Below are 24461 nucleotides of genomic sequence, written 5' to 3'. Positions count from 1 at the left end.
ACTGTATACTACAGTGGCACAAAGTATAGACCTGATATTCTTGTCTGTATGATTGTCAGTACGAGTTATCCTACAAACATTTTTTTTTGGTAATATTTAGTATAGGTCTAATCAGTATTTAAAAGTTTTGACTTATTTTAGTGCAGTTGAATACACTGTACTTCATTTTAGTAAGGTAACATTTTCATTGTAATTGTCTTCATTGGTTAAACCACACAACGAAGGGGGGTGCACACATACGCAGGGGTGGTCACGACTGTAATTTTGCCGGTCCGTCATTCATCATTCGCCAGCAGCCGGGCCACCCATCCGTCATCGTCAGTCCGTCATTATTTCGAGGTGAACCAGCCCCTCCCCTCCCCCTTTGCACTACTCACCAATGATGGCTTCCCACTTCCCATTGGCCTGTGTGACCTCATAGGCGCAGCGCATCTCGCTGAAAGACACTCCCCCGATGATGAAGACCATGACCCTTGGGCCGGTGCGGTATTCGCCGGGTGTCTTGTTCTTGTGCCAGTGTCCATACCGAGCACTGCCAAGGAGTACAAAAATGTCATCTTTATGACGAGTATACTCCTTTCTTGGTGATTAGTGGTGCGTCGTTGCAACTTGATACAGCATATGCAATCCCACGATAACATTGCGTACACTTGCACATTTCAATGATGTCCAATACAAGAGGTTGAGCACTCAAATAATAATTCAACAATATGTTTAGCAACATAGTTTGAAATTAAATTTAATTAAATGTCAATGTTTCCCTCAGTGTTATTCCTTCCAAACAATAACAATTAGTGTGACCGTATGGAATGTGACGATATAACGATATCGGAATAAATCGTGATACTTCGCCTACCGATAGATTATTATTATTATTACGCCTACGCCAAGTATCGATATTTGTAGTTAATATACAGCTACTATAACGGCTCTGTTGTTCATTACTTATTGAGCAATTACCTGGCAGGCCACAAGGGGGAGCGCCTCATAAGAGTGGCGGGGAAATGGACGGAAGTCATCCGGAGAAGAAGACTCTTGAGCTTACTTTTACTTGTGTAACTTAAGCAATGAACTTAAGACATCTGTCCAGCAACTGGCTCATTTTTGCATAATCTTTCTATGAAAATGTATATTATATCTTCAATTTTAAAGTTTAAAAAATATGTTATGTTTCAGCTTTTTGAAGCACACACTTTCTGAGGAATATTAATATTGATTTAATATTTAAGTAATTTACTTTTGCAATGTTACACACAAAAATGTGTCACAGTTTATAAAATGAAACAATTGACGATGTGACTGACTGTTAGGAAGACATTTGTATTTGTTTAAAGGGATACTTGACTCATTGAACAATTTTTTCAGCAGAGAAAAGTTAATATTTTGTGCAAAATGTGTTTGATAACTTCATTATTTTTCATGTACAATTAATACATTTAAAAAGTAATTTTTCTACTTGTTGTTGACTTAAGATGACATCACCTGTGCTGAGGAAGTAGGTAACGGCCAATCATGGCTCACCTGTTTTCTGGGTTTGGTCAGTAAACTGAGACATGATTGGTCGTTACCTACTTCCTCAGCACAGGTGATGTCATCATCAGTCGACAGCAAGTAGACTTTTTAAAGTTATTAATCCATCCATCCATCCATTTTCTTGACCGCTTATTCCTCACAAGGGTCGCGGGGGGTGCTGGCGCCTATCTCAGCTAGCTCTGGGCAGTAGGCGGGGGACACCCTGGACTGGTTGCCAGCCAATCGCAGGAAAGTTATTAATTGTACACGAAAAATAATGAAGTTACCACATTAATTATAGACAAAATATTAACTTTTTATTGACGAAAATGGCTCAATGTCAAGTATCCCTTTAAAAAAAATACACTAAAGTACTCACTGTGAAGAAGAAACCAGTTTTAATAGTGTTTAAGTGATGGTACAAAAACAAACCATTTCTCATTGAATAAAAACATCGGTATATGTCTTGAGTAGTTTTATAGTAGATTATCGTGGACTTAACTGAACAAATATATCTATAATCGCGATGTTGTCATATCGTGAGATATCGTGAGCCTTGTATCGCATATCGTATTGTATCATGAGGTACCTATTGGTTCCCACCCCTAGTGACCGTCCAGTCATTGATGTGGGGACGTTACATACCGACTTCTCAAATATTGATCAAGGCCTCATCTCCTGTTCAAAATTACAATTGATCTGTCACCGCCATTTTTTTGTAAATAAATGCATGTTTGTGTTTGCGTGCATACCTGACAGCAGTGGTGCTGAAAGAGGCAGAGGAGCGTGTGGAGATGTAGGGGTAGTGCTTAGTATCTAGCTTATCATCAATGGCATCCTGCAGAGGGATAAACAGACAAACACTTGTCAATAGTTAAGCCCAATCAGATAAATATATTTGTCTAATAAATCTATGACAGCTTGAGTAAACATCTTGAGAATGTTGTTTAATGCTCGCTTTATGTAACACAAGGTAAATGTATACTAATGATTTGCAGTTGTAGATCAAATGTCTTACTGTAATTAATTCTTATGTATGAATGCAATCAATAAAACTCAAATCAAAGCAGTTAAGAGCGACTTCTGTTTCATTTTTATTTTATATAGCCGATCTCTATGCAAAATGAATGAATCTAGCTTTTGGTAATTGTAATTGAAAAAAGACCTTATGCAAATATTCTTTAACCCTTAGTGAACTACTTAATTTTGAAGCTGTTATTGAATGTAAATCATCTCAAATTGCTTCATTAAAAACCCATTCTAAAGTTTGTGGGGACTTGTAAACAAACCTCCATGATGTCCTTGACCAGCGGTGTCCAGCGGGACAATTGATAGGTCTGCTCACTGACTCGCTCCTTCCTGTCCAATTTCTTGCCTCGACGGAGGGTTGACTGAGAAAAGGTAATATACAGTCATCTTTATTTTTAACAGCACAAATTGAGCTAATATTACTTGCAATAGTGAAACATCATACCATCATTCAGGTGTACAGTACTGTACAGTATGCTATATCGAGTGGAAAACATTTTATGAATCCCTATGTATTCTTTCATAAGCACTAGTCATATCTGCCTCGCAGCTCTGAAGGTTGGGATTCAAATCTGGGCTGGCGTTTGCATGCTGTGTTTTGTTTGCAAGGGTTTTCCTTGGGACAATCCATCTTCTTCCCACATTCCGAAAAAGATGCATCTTAAGTGCATTGATGACTCTAAATCAGGGGTGGTGAGATCCGGTCCTCAAGGGCCGCATTCCTGCTGGTTTTGGATATTTCCCTTCTTCAACACAGCTGATTCATGATCAGCTCATCAGCAAGCTCTGCAGAATCCTGATAACGAGACTGTTAATTGGAATCAGCTGCACTTCGAGTAGGGAAATCTGTAAAACCTGCAGGACTCCGGCCCTCGAGGACCGCAGTTTGCCACCCCTGCTCTAAATTGTCCATGTAGTGAATGATCTTTAACTGTCACTCGATTCTTATCTGCTCTCTTATTATTGGAGCTTAGTGCTGCTTGCTTTCGATTGAGCTGATCACCCCATACGAGACAGACTCAAAACCACTTGGGTACCTCAGGACTGGTTAAACGTTGGTTGGGATTTTATATGTCCAGAAGTTCTCAATGTGTGTCTTTATGTTAGTTGAACATGGAGTCCCACAGGGCTCTGTCTTTGGCCCACTGTTCTTTTCATTATACCTGTACCATTAGACCAAATCCTGAGCTCATTTGGGATTGCATTTAATTTTTATGCTGGCAAACTTTGATGATTTTCATTCTGTGTCTTGTTGATTGCATGATTGATTGCAAGGATAAGAAAACAATATATACATGTATAAATTGGAGTTTTATTTGATCAGGCTCTTTCATTTGAGGTCCATAAGTGGAATAATCACTGAGACCCATCCTCACAATGAAAGATGCAGAAATTTGATTCATGCTTTTGTACTTCTAGATAAAACTATTGCAATACTGTTTTATCCAGTTTACCTTAAAAAAAAAAGAAAGAAAAAAAAAAGTCCAAAATGCAGCTGCTTGAGGTTTAACTGCACATATATTACCCAAGTATTACTTTGACTGAAAGTACTCTTCAAATAAATGGATTATGTGTGAATGTGAATTGTTGTTTGTACATGCACACTGTGGCTGACTAGCAACCAGTCCAGGGTTGTACCCCCAACTCTCACCCAATGTCAGCTGGGATAACGCCAGCGTACCCTAATAAGGATAAGCAATGTAGAAAATGGAGGGATTGATGGTTAACATGTATTATAATAACTGTAGATTTTTGGAAAGTACAGTCTATCCAATATCCATCCATCCATTTTCTACTGTTAGCTTTGGGTACGAAATAGGAGAACACACTAGAGTCAGACTCAGTCGCAGGGCGCATGAAATCAACTATTCACACTAACAGTCCCATCTATGGGCAATTTTGAGTGTTTGATTATTAACCAGGTATATACAGCACATATATGGAGTGTGAAAGGAAACCAGAATGCCAGCAGGGAAAAAAACAAAAAAACAAACGGGGAGAAATGCAAACTGCACACAGAAAGATTTGATGCGCGATTCGGACCCAGAGCCTCTGATAGTGAGGCAGACGTTTGACAACAATATGCCATTTATTATTTATTTCCATGTTTTTGTTCCTATATTTTGAATAACTTGCTAATTTACCTGCATTTGCTTTTTTTTTCTAGTGGGCTAAGTAAATGTTCTTGTGCCCGAAAACTAAAAGTCTTATGTTTTTCTAAGAAACCAACAAAAATGATGTGAAACATATAAGGTCCATGCACTCAAACAGTATGTTTAGTATCTAATGATATTCTCAGTAGACTACAGTAGAAGAAAAAGTATGGCATAGACTGAGAAGGAGCCACAAGAAGAGAGTTGAGAGCGTTACGTCTGTGACAATGGGGACTCCCAGATGAGCCATGTTGGTGATGATCTCACTGTCTTCGGGGGGAATCTGAGCATGTTGGATGAGTTTGTTCAGGTTCTCCTCCGTTATGCCTTCAGACAAAAATACATAATATTACATATGGAATCACCTTGTGCACATCATGTGTGTCATTGTTGGGCCAATGAAAGAATACATTACAACTTATAATGATCAGTGTTTTTGGTTGATGTTTTGTCTGGTCCCTTCTGTCTACCAATCAGATCCCTCAGCCTCGTCACTTTTCTTGAATCAAGTTTTCTGGTTTCTTTCTGTCTTTATTGATTCATTGTTTCTGTTGTCAATTGTTATGCTTCCCTCAAAATTTTTGTTTCCTTTTGTTCATTTTATACTTCAAATTCTATTTGACTTTGTTAATTTAGTATTTTCATTTGTCCCTGTATGTAGTTTGGCTTTTTGTTTTAGAAAATGAACCAATTTTCAGACTCCTGCAGTCCTTGTCTCCCTGCTTTCATGCACTTGTCTCCTCCACCTTTTTGCCTGCAATACCACAAGATCCCTCAATTTGCGACAGTTGGGATTGGAAACGTGACTCATTTAGCCATTTTCAGCAATAAAAATATAATAATATTTTGTCTAGAATTAATTTGATAACTTCATTCATTTTCATGTATTACCTTTAAAAACACGTTTTGCAACTTGCTGTCAACTGAAGATGACATCACATATTCTCAGGGCTCAGGTAATGACCAATCATGGCTCAGTTTGCGAACGTCACATGACCAATCCCAGAAAATAGGTGGCCGTGATTAGTCGTTACCTGAGCACTAAGCACCTGTGATGTCACTTTTTAAAATGTATTCATGCAAAAAAAATGTGTTATCAAATTAATTTTTGCCAAAATATAAACTTTTTTTTTTTTTTTTTTTTTTTATTCTTTATTTGTAACTTTACAGACTTTAACAGATGGGTACAATTCACACATGCAAGAATATGCATATCATCATTCATCTCTCTAGAAAAACAAACAAGTCCCATCTAAAAATAAAACAACAACAACTACCAAAAAAATAAAAAATAAAAAAAATAAAATACTAAACAATATAACCAATATAGCATCAAGAACATCAGGGAGTGACCATAAATATTTTCCAGATTATCCTAGTTTAGAATTAAAGTGGGATTTTTTATTTTAATGTACCGTAACCATTTTTCCCAACATTTCTCAAACCAACCATGGTTCTGATTCACAATTGATGTTAATCTTTCCATTTTGTAAATATTTGTTACTATATCCCACCATGTTGACATATCAGGGATATAAAATATAAACTTTTTATTGCAGAAAATGGCTAAGGGTCCCGTATTCCTTTAAACACATATTCCCAGAAGATTAAGACCAAAATATTATCCAGATTTATATCTCAATTTGTACTTATTGGTTAAATGGAACTTTATGCATATCAACAGTTGCATACACTGTTCAGAATGGATCCATTATAAATTATTATTATACCATTATATATCACTATGTCAATATACAACTGCCACCTTGAGAGATGTTCTATCTTGGTAGAGGTCTGCACTCTACTGGCTGCTGTTAGTATTAAATTGCACTGTCCACCATTCCTAGCTAAGTTTAAGAAAATTTTGGACTGCATCCTTCACAGCACAATTTAAGATTGTACGTACGATATATATTATAAAGTGTAGTTCTGTGCATTTATACCTCAAAAATCATGATCATACTTATTACAAGTAGATTGTGTGCAGGACAGAGCTTAATACTATACTATAATGAACTGTGTAGTGTTTTTTGTTTTTTTTAATACCATTCTTGAGGAAGATATAGAGCAGGATGATGCGGATCTTGTCATATGTGCTGACATTGGCATCCAGCAAAATGGGCACGATGGCCCTCATGGGATCTTTGATCTTCTCCCCTTCAGCATCCGTGCCCATCGCAAGGTCCTACAACACACAACTTTATATAATTGTGTCCAAGTGTCTATTTTTTTATCCTGAATAATACACATTTCAGCATATATCAATGTGATCATGATGGTTGCATTTCACCTGTTCCACACGGCACAGCTTGTCCACTGTACCCTGGTAATGCTTCATGCAGTCTTCAGCAAGCTGCAGGTGAGTGGAGTACTGACAAACGCAACATACTTCCAGTTAGCATTCGCACATTTACAAGCAAAAAAATAAATCAAGCCAAACCACTCCTCGCAATGTAAGCACACCTTGCTGAGTTCCTTCTGATATTGAGGCATTTTCTTCAACATCTGGGACAGATCCCTCATTGTGGTCTGTTGAATGGAAGGCAACATCAAATCACAAGAGAAATTGGTCGCTAATGTTTAACTCATTCAATCCCAAATACGTGTAAAAACGTTTTTTAACAGTTTGTCCTTCCCTTCCAAAAATGTGTTTTTACATGTTTTATGTGTGTTTTTTTTTTGTTTTTTTTTAATGCAGGAGCATACTTTGATGCAGCTTCTCACATGAAGAGGTGGCTGAAATGGTAATTTTTGCGGCCAGCAGGTGGCAGTAGAGTATACGAGATCAGCAATGGCCATGTTTCAGCAAGCTCTTTTTGTCAATGTTTTTACCAGGAATGAAACTTAGCTATATTCTAATGCTAGTTGCTGCAAAACGGAAACAGATACAAATACACTTTTTTTCCTGATGAAAACAGACTCTAATCTTTCTTTTGGCGTGTTCCATGTTTTTATAGCAATTGAACAAAATATTCTGTGGGCCTTGCAAAATCACTCAAAATCCAACATAACAGCCAGAAGCAAAGGGGGTTGCTTCAGTGAAAATGGCTGGGAGTGAATGAGTTAATTTCTTGGAATTGGCCAAAATATTTTTATATGCCAAACAAATACAGTAAACTTAAAGGAGGAACACAGAGCTCTAGTCCAACTCTTGATTTGTGAATGAATGAATTATTCATGTTACCTTCTCTCCGGTGTTCATTCTCTTGCTGGAGGAAAACTCCTTCAGCTGACGTGTCACTTCCCTTAATGCCAAAAAAAAACCAAAAAACATGTTGGTATATTCCTGGATACATGATTCGAGATACTGAGAGGCTGTATGAACGATTCGGAAAAGTACTCACTGGGACACCTCTGCGATGTGTTTGTGTCTCAGGCTCACCCACAGGTCATCGTCTTCATGCAGAAGAACCTCTTTCTCACGAGAGTCACCAATGCCGCTCGTGTCATATCTGAGCAAAACCGGAATTGAAAATATGGGATTACAGACCTTTAATTGTATCAAAAAAAAAAATAATCTATTATTTGTTTGTACTTGTAGACGTCGTTTTCAATGGGCAGCAAATCATAGCCCATAGCCTGGAAAGTGAGCTCATGCAGGACAGGTGAGACGGGGTCAAAGGCCCTGTCCAGGATGATCAATTGTGAGCGTGCCTTATCTGGACCCTGCATGTACAGACATAAGATATTATTAATATTTTCAAACTGCCATTTCTTTAAGATGACAAATAAGTGTTTGGTCGAAGGACAAAACTACTAAAAGGATACCTAAAAGATACTTTGCACAAAGTTGGACAAAAGGGCAGAAAGAAAACTCACCTCTCCCATGGTGGGGTCATCAGCCTTGTAAGCATCCAGTTTGTCCTGAACCAGCTGAGCCAGGGTCGCATTGTCTTTGTAGTCCCTGGTATATAGACAGCCAGATGATGCAAATGATACATTCCTTACTTAATTTATAGTAGGGATGCAATGATAATGACAATATCGTGATATCGCGATATTAAAACTGCCACAATATATCGTCGTCGTCATGTCACGATATTAAAAGCGGTACGAATGTTTAAAAAAAAAAATGTTTGGTTGATTTCAATTTGTGTAGTTCAGCACCTCCTGGTGGCTATGTTTTGTGCAGTTTCAGTTTCAATGCATGTTTTGGCCCTTCTATGTTTAAAATCCACACTATTGGTCAGATGAGGCGGAAGGTAATATGCTTGGGAACCGAGTCGATATGTGGAGCAACTCAATGTGTGCGTGCATTAGCAAGTAAGTGAATCAATATTAAGTCTTATTATAGATTGTAAGTCATTTATATGTATTGCTTTTTTTCTTTTCTTTTTTTTTTTACAATATTGTGAATATCGTGATTACGTATCGTGAACTTCTCATCATGATAATATCATATCATGATTTTTGGATATTGTTACATCCCTAATTTGTACTACAGCAACACTAACCACAATAATAATTTCCACAAAATACTGCACGTTAAATCGTAACGGATAGAATAATATCTCTCCCATTACTTTAGTGATCTGTAATATTAGCAAACCAGCCCAGACAAGTTTGAGCATTCGGTAGAGTAAAATTTACACTTGGAAGAGAGTTAAAAAAAAAAAAAAAAAAGTCACTCAAGAGTTGAGGAACAAACCCACAACTTCAGGTTGGGAGACCAACAATCTACTCCCAGAGCTATGCAGCTCCTACTGTGTGCTAGTGTATTACTTGCATCAGTTGGGTGAAAAATCTTGCATAGGTTTTTCATGGGATAGGCAAATTCTCTCGTACACACTAAAAATACTTTGAGTAAAATTTACTCTGAACATTTACTCTGTTCCAAGTGTAAATTTTACTCTGTTTAAAGTGGGACCAAATACAGTCTATTTACTGTAAAGAATGTACTGTATATATGGCCCTCATTTGAGAAAGTGTGGATATCTGGAGCTACTACACAAAACTGTACATTTTAAATCAACATTGAAGGATCAAATTATCATACAATCCCACTATAGTAGTTTCATGGTAGTAGTTCAATGTTAGCGCCCCCTTGTGCTCACCCTCTGTATCTAACAGCAGGATACTCCTTCAGTGTGGCACACAGTGTGGCCAGTTGCTCAGCCAGCCTCTCCATCACAGGGTTCTTCAGCTGGGTCTTATGAGGGCTGTAGAAACTGTGGAAGGCGTCAGCATTGTCCAGAGAGTACACCTGCGCAAGGATCATAACACAACTGAGTTTTGCTTTTGCTGAAAGCTTTGGTCAAAAGGGGGAGGTCCATCCTCAAATTTTCTTTACAATAATATGTTATATGCGACCCCCCGAGTCTAAACACGGCATTCTTATTGCCTTATTTCCCTCCATCTCTTATATGTTGTTTCCTCCTCTACTCCTCTTCATCAATCACCAACCGTGCTGTCTCCTACCCCATCTGCCCAGTCACGTGACCACATTTATGCCGCACAGAAGGGTCCCCATGTTAGACCTGCTACAATTGGCCAACACTCGCCATGTGGCTCTCGGCTTGTCCAAAAGTAGAATGTGCATCAGCATGTGGGCGGGGCTATGAAGCAGCACTTTGCCTGAAGCAGAAAATCACTGACTCTGAGTTAATAACACTAGACAGAATGGTGCAAAGCATTGTGGGTCAAGGGAAAAAAAACATCCACATGAGATGAAGGAGAAATACCAAATAAATGTTTATGGGGAGATGGGTAGGAATTATTAAATTATACATAACATAATGTACATATTGGACAGGTTGGAATTGGGTGGGATTAAGTGGAACAGTCCTAAAATGGTTCAGATCCTACTTGGAGTAAAGGAGTTATTTTGTGACCACTGGAAGTTTTAAATCTGATCAAATGGTGATTACGTGGCATCCCTCAAGTGTCAGTCCTTGGACCCTTGTTGTTGCTACTTGGGTCCAGTCCTTCAGAATGTTGGCAATCATAACTATATGCAGATGGTATATATTTTAATATACTGTAATGCTAATGGTCTACAAAAAAAAAAACAAAAAAAAAAAACAACAACAACACTGTAGTCCAGCATTCAAAGCAAGCATTGTGGCGTCTCGCTTTGCTGGGCCGCGGTCGACGGTTCCCCACTTTGGTAGCGGTCCTTGCGCATGCCAGATCCATCACACCAGCATCTACAGAAATTCAAACAGAATTCGCCTTTCCCTCCCACTGCTCGTTGAATCAGTGGGTGATGGTGTCAGTGGACCTCACTCTGCTTCATCAATCCTTCCCTCCTTCCTCTCTTTAGTTTTTCCTCTGGTCTCTTGAGATCTCCTTAATTTGCTGGAATTTAGAGGTTTCTAGGGGTTGGCGTAAGACTCTGGTTTTGTAACCATGTAGGTGGCAGGAGGTGTTTAGTTGGTGCTGGATTTCGCTTTGATTTATCTTTCTTTTCTTTGACCTTTCCTCTGGTCTCCTGACCTACTGAAGTTCACGACTGGCGGGACTCTGAAGTATCCGGTTAAGGTGAAGGGTAATGGGGTTTTATTAGGTTTTAGGTGAACTAATGAGTACAAATTTGCACAAATTCACACGCACACAAATGAGCACACGCACACACACACAAAAACAACAACAACAAAAAAAGAGAGCGCAATGATAAGATGTTGAATCGGTAAGACTGCCGAATGAGCAATTCTGAGCTCTCTCTTCAAAAAAAGAGAGAAAAAAAAACAAAGCAAGCATGGTGCATCAGCATTTAGCTGTTATGCTGCTAGCAAATGGAATAAGATACCTACAGAACTGAAGTGAAGTGAGTAAATGATTTTAAATCCAGGTTTAAAACTATTCAATTTCCTCATATGTATATGATAAAGGGCTTTTAGGGCATTCCTATCATGATTTTTTCCAAAAGATATGCTCTTGCGCTCTGCGTTCTTTTAGTAATTTTTGTAAACTACTTTTTATTTGACTACGTTTAAGTGTCTGAAATTATTTTGCCTTTAGAGTGATCCTTTTAAATGTTGTTTGTAACTGTGAAGCACACCGAGTAACACTGTGCATGAAATTAGCTTATATAAAGACATCTTGCCTTGCCTAATAAAGGCAAGAAGGTGAGATCTGTGAAATGAAAAGACAAAAGGAGGGAGGGGAGGTGATGATGAAAGTCTAGTGACTCAGCAGCATTGTGTTCATGGTTTGGTGTTACCGTTTCTGTCCCTGTGTTACTATTCTTGTCTGTCCTTTCCAGCTGTCTAATCCACAGCATCATTTGGTGCCTGCTTATTTCCAAATTTGATTGTTCACAGTCAAATAAATGCCGCTAAAACCTTTCAATTCATATCAACTTCCTTAAATAAAAAACATTCTTCTTGATTTCTGATTATTGAACCAGAACAAGGTCATTATTTCACAACAATTCACTATTCATATTGCTTATAAAATTGTCCATTAATAATCCTTTTAACAGTTTGTGGTGGACATGATGAAGTTGTGGCGGGTCGAAAGCAAGCTATAAAGGAACACAACAGGGGCTGTTATTAATTTTTAGTAAAGCAACGGAATATTCATTGGGCTATTTAAAGAATTAGAGGGACTTGAACAAACCCTTTGTGACTCGTTTTCATCACTTTTTGAACTTGGCTAAACTCAAAAATGTTTACCTGAGACTCATACGGCAAGAAGGCGATGTTGATCTCTGTCAGTGTCTTGATGGTCTTGGAAGCGCGACTCTTTACCAGCTCATTGAACAGTGGATCAGGACAGGCTAGTGGGGAAAGGAACACAAATGTTCGAATAAAAACAGGGCTTCCAGTGACAGTGAGTTGTATTGTCCTCGCTAACCGTAGCTGACGTACTCATAATATAGTTTTATCCATTTGTAACATTCAGCCATTCAACCATGTTTTTCGTCTGGAAAAAAAAATGGTAGATTGAAACGAGGGGACCTTGTTAGGGTAAATGGACAACATACGATACAATGTTGAGGAGTAAAGTAACTGAACAAACCTGTAGCAGCAGATTCTAAATTTTGAATGATACAAGATCAATAAACTCTAAATGACCAATAAAGTCACATGATATTGATTCTTATTCTGATCACGCATCTTTAGGATAAGCCTAATTGCCCAAATATAAAATGCACTGTTCACACTATAGGGTGAAGTGTAAATAGATCTTGTAAATACTCACAGTCAGTGAAGAAAACGTGAGCTGCTTTGTATTTCGCTGAATGAGGATCCTTGAAGTCTCCGATGAGGGTATGGACCGACTGAGGAAGGAGAAGCAGAAGTCATGAGATGTGACGGAGGCCTTTGTGTAAGCATGTGTAAAACAACTACTGTATATACTATATTTGTATAGTCATGTATTTACATTTATACTGTCATGTTTTGGTTTTAAAGGTTGTTTTTGGGTTTGGGTTTTTTGTGTTGTTTGCTTTTGTTTCCATTGTGGTTTGTTTTGTTATTTCCTTGTATCCCTTTGTCTCTTTAAGTGTGATCTTGTCCACCTGTGCTTGTCTACGTTCCCTCTTGTGTCAGCCAATCAGTGTCCCCAGCCATGTGTGCCTTGTTCAAGTGTCCCTTGTTGTGTAAATTAGTTGGTGTGTATTTATGCTGCATTCGAGGATGGTTGGATATATCTGAGTTGGTTTGTCCCAGTTCTGACCTCAAAGCGTTCGAGGCGAACGTAAGCAACCAAAATGGCGGCTAGTGATAAATTGTTTTTTTATTTTGGTCCTCAAAACTCATTTTGACCTCTATAAAACTTATCTTTTTGCAATTTTGCTTCATTTATAGTTTTAATCTTATTTCATAAGCATTACATACAGTTAAGTAGTAATTACTTAAGTACAGGCAATTCTGTCACCTGCGTTACGTGAAGTTATGTTGCATATTTATGAATGAAGAAAGCTATCTAGTTTTATATTTGAGTAAATTGTGTTTTGCCATTCGGATTGACCTCACATTGTAGTCCGCCGGTGAAGTCGGGGTCCTTTTTTTCTTCCGACTTCGCAAGTGGAATTTCCGAGTTCAAGGGGGCGTTCCCGTACACACTTCCTGGTTTGAACTTGGAAAAACATCTTCGAATCCAGCATTAGTCTCCTGTTTTCGGTTCAGTTCTTGTTAGTCCATTGTTGTTGCTGCTAACTTGCGACCGACCCCATGTCATGCTGCTGTTGTTTCTCCACGTCTTTGTCTTGTCTCGCTTACCCCTTTTGGACTTTGTTGTTGTGTTTTCATAGTTTGCACCTCATTTTGCCTCCTCATTTTGTTTATGAAATATTTTTGACTTCATCCTCTGCCTCCTCGCTTAAGCCTACCTGCACTGAGGTCCTGCACCACCACCACTACCTGACATATACAATGCATTATTACATGAGTATTATGGGGTAGTAATCATGTGCTTAGCTTTAGATTGGATTGATTACATGCTATTACAGTGAAAGAGAACAATGTATAGTGTTTATCATTTTAAATTAGTGATACTGAGACATAATCAAAGGGAATTGTGAAACCATATTGCAGTATAGAATTGCCGTGCCAAACCTCTTTTAGGATGGAGGAGAAAGAGGAGAGAGAGTATGTGTACGATCACCTTCTCTGTAGGTGTAATCAGAAAAATGGCCTCTAGGCTGGGAAGAGGCTCTCGTCGCTTGTTGATGTCCTCCACAACTACGCGGAGGATAAAGAAAAATGTTGACATACCACTTGCACAGGCAGAAGTTCACATATAGTACAGCGCCAAATGCAAACATGTTATTTCACTTACTGGTGATGCCCTCTGTCATGATGTCTGTCATCTTGCAACAAGAAGACAACATCCTCATGCTGAGCTGGTCCACAATCAGGGCCTGGAAACAGAAGAGATCGCATTTAAAGTTGCAATAATACGACAATCCATTTTCTGTAGCATTTGTCTCTGGAACCTATCACAGCTGTCTTTAGATGAGAAACATTTGGATGAACATTCAAACTCCATGCAGGAAGCCCAGAGTTGAGATCTGAACCCAGAACCTCAAAACTAGAAGGGAGATGAGCTAACCACAAGTCCAGTCAGCTAAGACATCTTTGCATTGACATTTGTCAAACATGATGTGCCATTTGTGTGCAGTTCCTGTTGTTTTCTACAGTCTTGCAAGAGTTAAAGAATAATGGATAGTGTTTACATCATTGAGGACATTGTAGGGACAGACAGACGTTGAACTCTCACAGCGGAGGATGTGTTATGTTAGAGATATTTTAGGGACATCTTTGTGGATGTTGCAGTGGCATTGTTGTGTCTCACAAAAATGAGTACATTCCTCACATTTTTGTTATTGAATTTTTTTCATGGGACAACAGTGAAGAAGAAATGACATGTTTTTACATGTGAAGTAGTCACTGTTCAGAATAATGCAACATACAGCCATTCATTTCCAAACTGTTGGTAACAAAAATGAGAACACCCCTCAGTATGTCCAAACTGGGACCAATAAGCTATTTTTCCTCCCCGGTGTCACATGACTTGTTAGTGTTTGTGCAAAAATGATTTATTAATTATTTATTAATCACTGTTCCCCAGCCAACTAGAGAGCTCAAATAAATCAATTACTGTATATAATAATTAATGTTGTCTGGATTATACACGGAAGTTGTTGGGAATGTTGTTCAATGGTCACCACAGTTTAGTGTAGTCAGAATGGAGATGCCACAGTATACTGTGGCATAGATTAGAATGTGACTATAGTCACAATGGACATTCTAATCTATGAACATAGTGGGTAATAAAATGTTTTCATAGTGGCCAAGGAGGACAATCTTACTGCGGGCATTGTATCGAAATGAACGTAACTCACCTTCCATTCTCCCTTCTTCTTCACCTTCTTGATGACATCATTCATAATTTCTGCAACAGAAAGAAAGCTCTAAATTAAAATACTGCACAATCTACAGGCACAGTACAGCACTTGTCATATAACCTTAAACTGAATCTTGGGCTAAGGGGAAAAAAAGAATGACACACATAATGGGGCGATTACAGCTTGCTATAAAATGTACTATTTTAAAAAGGACATTCAAAGAAGCATGGTTGCAATCACCGAGGTAAATACAAGGGATAAGTTACACTCTAAAAATGGATAGGTTAAAGAAAAGAAAACAAAAAACTACCAATATAGTAGTTTAAGTACATAATGCCTTGATTAACCAATAGATTGATCAGACATTGACCATTTCGGGTGATTAACTCATTCACTCCCAGCCATTTTCACTGAAGCAACCCCCTTTACTGGATTTTGACTGCTTCTGCAAGGCCTACAGAATATAAAGAAAGATTAGCATCTCTTCTTTCATCGGGGGAAAAAAAAAAAAGTAGATTTCTATCTGTTTCCGGTTTGCAGCAATTAGCATTAGAATACAGCGTTTCATCACAAATCTGCCTAAAAAAAAAGTTTGGGAAAGAGTTTTTGCAACATGGCCCTGGTTGATCGCTTATACTCTGCTGCCACCTGCTGGCCGTTTTTGTATTAACTAACATTGCTTCAAGTGTTTTCTTCAGTTCAGTTAAAAAAAAAAAAAAAGTATAAATACGTCTTTGGGAGCAAATGAGTTCAGCAGTGAAATTGGTTACATTAGAAAAAGTCTAGCTAGATCACTTGGAAATATATTTATTGTATTCTAAATGTATTTGATGATTACATAAAAATACAAATATATATAGTATTTAAAAATAGAAATGTGTGTCTATTTTGGTCACTGTGACCAGCTCCATGGCCTAGTGGTAGAGTGTCAACCCTGAGACTGGGAGGTTGTGGGTTCAATGCTTGGCTGGATCATACCAAAAGACTACAAAAATGGGACCAATTCAACTCTCCCGGCTTGGGTTTTAATAGTATGGGTTGGAATTGGGGGCTTAGATCACCAAATGATTCTTGAATGCATCCCCTGCTACTGCTCCCTCAGTGGATGGGTCAAATGTGGAGAACATATTTTTCCCCTCTTAGGTGGATGTGACAACCAGTGGTACATTTTTCAGATTCCTGAAAAATGTCAGCCTCTAACACAGATTAACAAATATCTTAGTCAGAATGACCAATTTGTATTGGTTGGCCCAATCACCAATATATATAACACCCACCATTCGAGAGCGGTTGTTTTAACCAAAGGATCTGTCGGACACATAAACTACCAACTAGATTGATCAAATTTAACCCCCCTTTTTGGGGGGGTAGATTTGACCAATATGTTTTTAGAGTGTAGGAGCAATTAGTCCTGATTTGCACATGAAACCCTAATAAAGTCACGTTAATAAGCGCAATCCAGTGTCAATTGAAATGGCTCAACCCTTGTCCTAACCATTTTAGCATTTATCCGTTTCAAGCCATCAAGTCTTGAAACTGGATGAAATGTCTGTGATCATAATACCCTTCAGGTCTATATCTCTTAAAAATATTTCAAAGCAACAGCTTTTCTACAAACTAACTAATATTTCCCTGAAAATTGATTGGTTCATTTTAGTACAAATGGCAACAAACAGAGAAAGTGCAACAAGGGGCAGAGCAGGATTTGGCAGACTCTGGGCAGCAGGCCTCTTGTGAGTCACAGGAACTGTATCTGACCTCCTGTGGGAGAGGTGATCCTGGAATGGTGCCAACATAGTACTGTACACAGTATAATTCTCACTAAATAACACAAATGCTCTTAACCTGTTTTGTCAGGACAACAGTCCAAGTTCACATCTAGCAAATAAATAAATCAATAAAATAAAACCAAATACTGACCCACAACAAACAGCAACTTTTTTGTCTCTAAAAATGTGACTTGTTTTTCCAAGAATGAGCGGCTCCAGTACCACAGGATGAGACACTTCCACAAACAAAGGGGCCATCCGTCACTCGTTCCCCCTTTTCCTCTTCTGGAGCTAATGTTTCCTCAGTCTTTGCTGATATAGTGTCACTGATAAACGTAGAAGAAAAACTGCCACTATACTGGGATATTGCAAATGCTGTACAGATTTAGATTCCATACATATGTGGAAGAATAAGAGCACAATTTCATTTTCACTGATCACATATTTGTACTACTCTGCAGTCTGCAACATTGTCGACTGTATGCTATTGACAGAGTCAGTTGAACTTCTCCAAATTGTATGAATCTCAAGAAAACACTTTAGGAGTTGAAAACAAAGCATCTGGACATGTCACAAGGAGACATTAATAATGTCATTTGTACCCTTGATGTCCCGATAGTAGTTTGAACTACAGTATAAAGAAAAGCACCAGTTCGACAAAGGGGAAGGGACCTGATCAAACACAGTGCAACAGCTGTGTCAACCAAGCACACACACATGCACACAAAAGCCTTATAATCTCTGTCATGTCCAGTTTAACAGGATACACATCTTTACAGTTGAACCTTCAAGAAAACAATAACAATGGCCAACTGTTTTGTTTGTTTTGTTAGCAATTGATAACAACTTTAAAGCATAACTGACAGCTTCCACTATATTGAAGATATGATGCAAAGCGATCAGGGAAGACAACAAAAGAAAGAAGAAAACAAAAACCATATAGGTAGCATCCTCTCTTTATGCAAATGGAGAGCAAAAATTCAATCATGTAGCAATTATTTATGTCATTTTTACACAATTAACTACGCTCTAATGTTGACCGCAAAAATAAGTGGTAAGATATTACTGGCTCATGCACAGTTGAACCCTCAGCCTTGCCTCCACAAATGCTGCTCCCTTCAGGGACTTTCACCTTCAAGAGACGACGTTCACACGTGACAGTGTTAATATTAAAGAAACAGACACTTTCAGCATGGCACAATCGCAAGACAATAGTCATCATAGCTATAATACATGGTTTAATTTACATTCATAACATTTTACATCGGGGTGATCTGTGAAGTGTTTTGAAAATTAGTGACTGCATTTGATAGCTGCTCGGCCAAAATCCTGGATAAAATTAAATAGACAGTTTATTTTCATACTAATAGAACAGCACTGTAATAGGGAAAATATGACATTTATGGGATTATGTGCTGCGATTGGCTGGCAACCAGTTCAGGGTGTACCCCGTCTACTGCCCGAAGCCAGCTGGGATCAGCTCCAGCACCCCCTGCAACCCTTGTGAGGAGCAAGCGGTTAAGAAAATGGATGGATGGGATTATGTGAAAGATTAAAAGGTTTTAAGTCATACGAATGGGGTTTTTTTTCAATGTATTTTCATTCCCCAGATGCTAACAGCAAGGATACCTCAGCTTCTATTTCACTCTGACATGTTTTTTTCCCTCTCAACAATACTGTCACAGAATTATGTATTATGTAAAGCAAGGACATTTTTATAAATACACGGAACTGTTCATTTATTGGATGTACGGCTTTAAATTATCATTTTGCACAAAAAACTCAGAAGAAATCAATACAAACATTTCCTACAGTTGTTTGTTGATTGCTTTCGCACACAGTCTGCCACGGCAACAGACTGAGGGAGGGACTTATTGCATGGCATAGCCAATAAGCATTTCGAGATGTGCGATACATACAGTATGTGGTCAAAATTGTTGGTACCCCTCAAAAAAACCACAGTGATAATGAGAAAAGTATGAATGAATGAATGAATGAATGAATAAATAAATAAATAAATAAATAAATAAATAAATAAATAACAGTACTCTTTGACGTTAACGGAAATCCCAACGAGAATCGCCATTAACGTCAACTGACGTCAACTGCCTTGGGGCGTTCAATGGGCAGCGCAACGTCTTGGGCAGCTCTGGTTTCATGAATAAGATAAACAAATAAAAAACACCCATTAACTGTGGGCAGCAGATGGCAGCATTGTATCTATTTTCAATCATGACAACATGGCGGATCTTTTCAAGAATGTCGTGATGAAAAAAAAAAAAGAATGTCGTGAATGATCAAAGTGTTTGTCACATTAAATTAATTCACAGAGTGTCACGAAATAAATTAGTGTCAAGGTCGCTGTTGTGCAGAAATTTATCTTTTCACAAAAAGCTTGTTTTCTCCTTATTTTTCCATTATAGCTTGGTGTCACTCAAATTACCTATTTTCAAATGGTGATTAGTAAATAATTGAATAAGGTAGATAAGAATCATATAAACCTACATATGTTATATAACATGCTCACGTAGTCATAGCACTCAATGTTCTTTTTGCCTTGAAGAATGAGTGAAAATGCTCAAAATCGACTGGCACTCTAGGGGTTGTCTTTTTGGATAACGTTTGGCAGTATTAAAATAATTGCCCAACGCTCTCTCTCTCTCTTTTTTGTAAATTATCTCTTCAAGATGCAAATGGTTCAATTTTATGTAGTGATGTGCTTCTCGGGTCGAATCCCTGAAGCGTGTGCCGAGTAATGCAGATGAGTGGTTCATGAACGGCGTGTCAAAGCGTGTGTTGATGACGTACGTGGTGACGTTTGAAGCCCCACGAAGCAGGTGTACCACGTGACTGATTCAGGAAATGATTCGCTAGGTTTGACTGTAGTTCGAAATAAAAGCGGCAAAGAAACGCTATGGATTCCCCTTCACTTTTTGTGTCGGGTCCCTTCTTGCGCTACTTTTTTTGCTTTTGGCATTCGATTTGACGAGCTTCTTTTTGCAATGGAACCAGCAAGAAAGAGATTTTCCCTTGTTTAGGAGCACTTTGAGCAGATCTCACCTCAGAAGGTAATGCACTGTAATTACGGTACTATTTTAACAGATTCCAATAATAAAATAAAATTAAATGTGACAACACATAAAATTCACATTTTTCTGTTCACAGTTGAAAGTCCCCTTCAGTACTGGGAATCACAGAAATATACGCGTCTAATTCTATACAAACTTGCTATCTCATATCGATGCACCCCTGCTTCATCAGTACCATGTGAAAGAGTTTTTTTCCAAAGCAGGTGAAATTCTCTGCAAAAAAAAGAAACCGCCTGAGTCCAAAAACTTCGGAAAAAATAGTTTTTAAATAAAAATGAATAAGCACTTTATTTTACCTCCTGATTTCACATTTTCACTTGTTGCATAAGCACAAACATAGACAAAGTAACACAGAACAATTCATGTTAAAACACTCTTCAAATATATATTCTTTTGTATTTAGAGCATGATTTACACCCCACCATTTTATTGCATGCACCAAGCATGTTATACATTTTTCTGTCCACATGATGGCGTAGTCGAGGAAATGAATCATCTTGAAGCCCCGACGTGTGTGTGAAGCATTTCCCTGCAGGGCTTCACTGCTTTACGGGGCTTCATTTTGCCATCACTAATTTTATGTGATTCCTGAAAAATCTTAAAAAATTACTTAGGCGATTATTTTAAGAAGGTGTCGATATGCCACTTGACTGATTACAAGTTTGAAGACACCTGTGAAGCTAATTAGAGGGCACACCTTGACTGAATATGGCCTTATGGTCAAGGTGTGCCCTCTAATTAGCTTCACAGGTGTCTTCAAACTTGTAATCAGTCAAGTGGCATATCGACACCTTCTTAAAATACAGCTAAGCTGTCTTGAATGCACACTCCTACCCAAGGTGATTTTTCTTTGTTAACCAAGTCTGTTTCATGTGTGTTTTTGAAAAATACTTCTGTTGAGCACCAATTCAAAAGCAATGACTGATTTTCAATGGATAATTTTCAGTATTTTGTTTTTATTTAATATCACGTTAGTCAGATGTTTTTCTTTCTTTAATAGAGGGATACCAACAATTTAGTTGTTAGTTTGCTTGTGTGTGTGTGGGGGGGGGGCCTGAGAAGCGTGGGAGGAGGATGCCTGCCAGCTCTGACGCAGCACTCTCCCTCAGCGTAAAACAGCTTTCATTAAATTATAAGCCTGTTTTAGAACTAACTCTGTCATGCAGGTCTTCGTCTTCCGCAGCCATAGCGACCATGTACGTATGCGTGTGCGTGTAGTCAACCCGTATATTTATTGTGCGTGCGTGATTCACAGAGGGCCGAGGGCTGCAGGCACTGCAGCAGACACCGAAGCCAGACGAGTGTGCTGCTGTGCTTCGGTGATGTTTCCAAGGTCATTTTACAGCTTTAGAATACTGGAATGTGTGCAACACCGTATCATTCCTTGCTGCTCTTTTGCATTGTAAAGACGTTGAGATTTGGAATCATATGATGAGGATAGTTTCAATCATGAAAATGTACCTCTCTTAGCAAAAAGCCATCTTGCTTGCCTGCATTTTCAAACAGATATGACTGAATGCAGAAGGCAGGGAAGGTTTTTATATTAGCTGTTCACTAAACAGCAAACTCGTACGATTTTCTCCCTGTCAATCAACAAGGTAATGATACCGCAATTGTGTGAGTGTACCAGAATTTCCAAGTGAGTGAGGGCCCTATAAAGGGTATTAAGTCGATTATCATCCACATACATTTTTAACAGATATACAAACTAACACTTCAACGCAAACATACTAATAGGAAAAACAGCCATCAGCCAATTTCCTTTGCTATTTTCCCATTTGCTAACTGCCATTTTTCAGTTATCCAGTAACTAACACTGACAACTGTAGTTCCCCACAATCTTTAAATCTAATACACAAATATAAAAAATAATAGCCATATCTGGCAGCACATGCTGAGTGATTGGATTCTGCCCACTTGGCCTCATTTTCTTTCCACTCTCTCATATCGAGTCATGAAAGCGTTGGCTGCACGCTGCCCATCCCCCGTCCCCATCTTCGACATCAATTGCTGCAGAAAGGACCCATGATGGTTCTTCGGCCCTCCCTCCCACTTTTCGGCCCCTCCACCAATCCCAGGCCAGCTTCAACTCAGCCACACGAAGCGCAGGTGTCACCCACTGCATTCCATACCTCTACATAGCTGTGATAAGTCATTTTTAGACCCTGCCTTTATTTAATTGCACAATTGTGTAAGTATAAGTTACAGAGACTTAATCAATCTGATTTTATGCAGGTTTTTGGCTCTGGTTCTCTCAATAAGTTATTTTGATATTTTATGAGTCCAATCTCCTTGAGTAACTACATGGTACCTCAGTGTTACTGGTGCAGTATTTTGATAGTGACATCACACCTTGACATGACATTTGCATTGTGTTTCAGTTGACTGGCTTATTATTTACAAACTTATATTACAGCCAATGTTGTGAGATTCAGGGTAAACACAATTTCACCTCAAGCATGCCAGAAGAAGTCCAGTATACTGTAGTGTGTGATACAAATTAAACAATGGCTTCAAATTTACAAAAGGAAAATTCTGTTATAACAGAAAGCATGATTTAGTTCAAAAAATGAAAATACAGTAATTGTGGTGTGGTAAAATGACAGCTCTGTGCGGCAAAATGTGATCATACAGACCTATGCACCCCATAAACCAAGAACATAAATTATTGCAAATGATGCTAATCCTGATTTTCCACTTGAAAGGGCACTTAAACAAGAATATGACAAAAAATGCCCAAATCAATTACAAATATTTGCCCTAATCATCCCAGACTTGTCCTGGCAACACCGCCAATACTTACATCCATGGCCCAGGAGGAGAATGAAACTGCGCCTCCATATTTAGGCCTGTATCAGCAACACACAGAAACTACTGGAGCATCCTCTCCGGAATAAATAAACACTCTAAATTGGGACTGGCAGCGAAGGCTGCCTTGTAAGTGGTGACACACATGCAAAATGTTGTGGTTCTCTTGGATATACTGCGGACAATCGTTTTCATAGTGGCCATTAAAGGCAATTTAATTGTCTTGGATACCATCGCCATGAACATAGCAGACCGATGCTTGTACCAGTCCTTGGGCGTAAAGTACATTTTACCTCCATCAGGGGTGAGGCGCTGCCGAAAATACGAACCTCTGGGAATATAGTTAAAATAACACAGTGATCAATAGAATTATAACTGCTCATATTATTAGCCAATCAAAACATGAGCTTGTTTTCGTCGGCCAATATCCAGGCAGAACGATGCAGTGATGTGATGCGACTACATCACTGAGCTAAACACTGATAAAGGCTAAAAAGGGCGTGCTTATTTGCCCGAGAGCGTTTGTCCACCGTGTCAGAGCAGGATTTCTACATCAGTCATCAGCTGAATATGATCACTGAAGCCAATTTGACATTTGCGCATAGGCGTCGCTCGAGCACAACAGCCTCCTGCGGGTTACTTCCATCACTTTCACTGCTGTGCTTCGCTACAGCATTTACGAGACGTCAACAGCACCACCGTCATCCTCATCCTTCTCAACCACTTGCATCCAGTTACTTACAAACGATTAAAAAAAAGCATAATAAGATCAGAGCGCAGCCCCGCATAAAGTCATTGAGGCTAATTCGGAATAATAAAAGATTCTTACTCTCTCCGACCACCGCCTTTAATCCGATAGGTGCCATGATGGTGCCGAGTGTAGGGTCGAGTGCTTCCTCCCTCTAGTTCTCCTCCTCCTCCTCCTCCTCCTGGTGTTCTCCTCCTCCCATCACTGCGGAGGAGCCTTCACAAGGTGCCATCAGAACGTATCCTTCCGCCATGCGCGCACCACTATCGGGGTGTTTGGACTATACTGCGTCTTAATAGGCAAAATGACTCCTTTCATTTGACACGCTTAAATGCATTTAAAAAAAAAAAAGACCTAATAATAGAACACATACTTGGTTACATATTTGTGAATTATAATTTGAATTTAGAACGGGAAATGTGGTAGTTAACTACCCAGCCACAAATTGCGCTATTCGCCCTAGTCTTTCGACTTATATGCTAAATTCCTTTACTACTGGTGACAGAACTAGCGCACTATAGTTGGATATCAAATAAATGCATAATCTGATCCGAAAAT

At 38.7% G+C, this 24461-nt stretch overlaps 1 protein-coding gene across 2 annotated transcripts in view; it reads right to left on the bottom strand.

Moving 5' to 3' along the window:
* stxbp1a (syntaxin binding protein 1a) overlaps nucleotides 1-24130 on the bottom strand; it is a 34471-nt gene extending 10341 nt beyond the window's left edge. For both annotated transcript variants that reach the window (XM_077496589.1, XM_077496590.1), the window contains exons 1-18: nucleotides 23985-24130; nucleotides 15487-15536; nucleotides 14421-14502; nucleotides 14247-14323; nucleotides 12840-12918; nucleotides 12311-12414; nucleotides 9749-9897; nucleotides 8514-8598; nucleotides 8230-8360; nucleotides 8039-8146; nucleotides 7879-7939; nucleotides 7158-7223; nucleotides 6985-7065; nucleotides 6741-6879; nucleotides 4912-5021; nucleotides 2802-2903; nucleotides 2265-2350; nucleotides 378-532 (exon numbers count right to left, since the gene is read on the bottom strand). In XM_077496589.1, the coding sequence (XP_077352715.1) occupies nucleotides 378-532; nucleotides 2265-2350; nucleotides 2802-2903; nucleotides 4912-5021; nucleotides 6741-6879; nucleotides 6985-7065; nucleotides 7158-7223; nucleotides 7879-7939; nucleotides 8039-8146; nucleotides 8230-8360; nucleotides 8514-8598; nucleotides 9749-9897; nucleotides 12311-12414; nucleotides 12840-12918; nucleotides 14247-14323; nucleotides 14421-14502; nucleotides 15487-15536; nucleotides 23985-24021 (1702 nt within the window). In that variant the 5' untranslated portion in view covers nucleotides 24022-24130. The remainder of the gene's footprint in view (nucleotides 1-377; nucleotides 533-2264; nucleotides 2351-2801; nucleotides 2904-4911; nucleotides 5022-6740; nucleotides 6880-6984; nucleotides 7066-7157; nucleotides 7224-7878; nucleotides 7940-8038; nucleotides 8147-8229; nucleotides 8361-8513; nucleotides 8599-9748; nucleotides 9898-12310; nucleotides 12415-12839; nucleotides 12919-14246; nucleotides 14324-14420; nucleotides 14503-15486; nucleotides 15537-23984) is intronic.
* Nucleotides 24131-24461: the final 331 nt, after the last annotated feature.

Source organism: Festucalex cinctus, chromosome 15 (assembly GCF_051991245.1).
Source record: "Festucalex cinctus isolate MCC-2025b chromosome 15, RoL_Fcin_1.0, whole genome shotgun sequence".
Lineage (NCBI taxonomy): Eukaryota > Metazoa > Chordata > Actinopteri > Syngnathiformes > Syngnathidae > Festucalex > Festucalex cinctus.
Note: the sequence above shows the minus strand (reverse complement) of the source record. Positions and strands in the feature narration are given on the sequence as shown.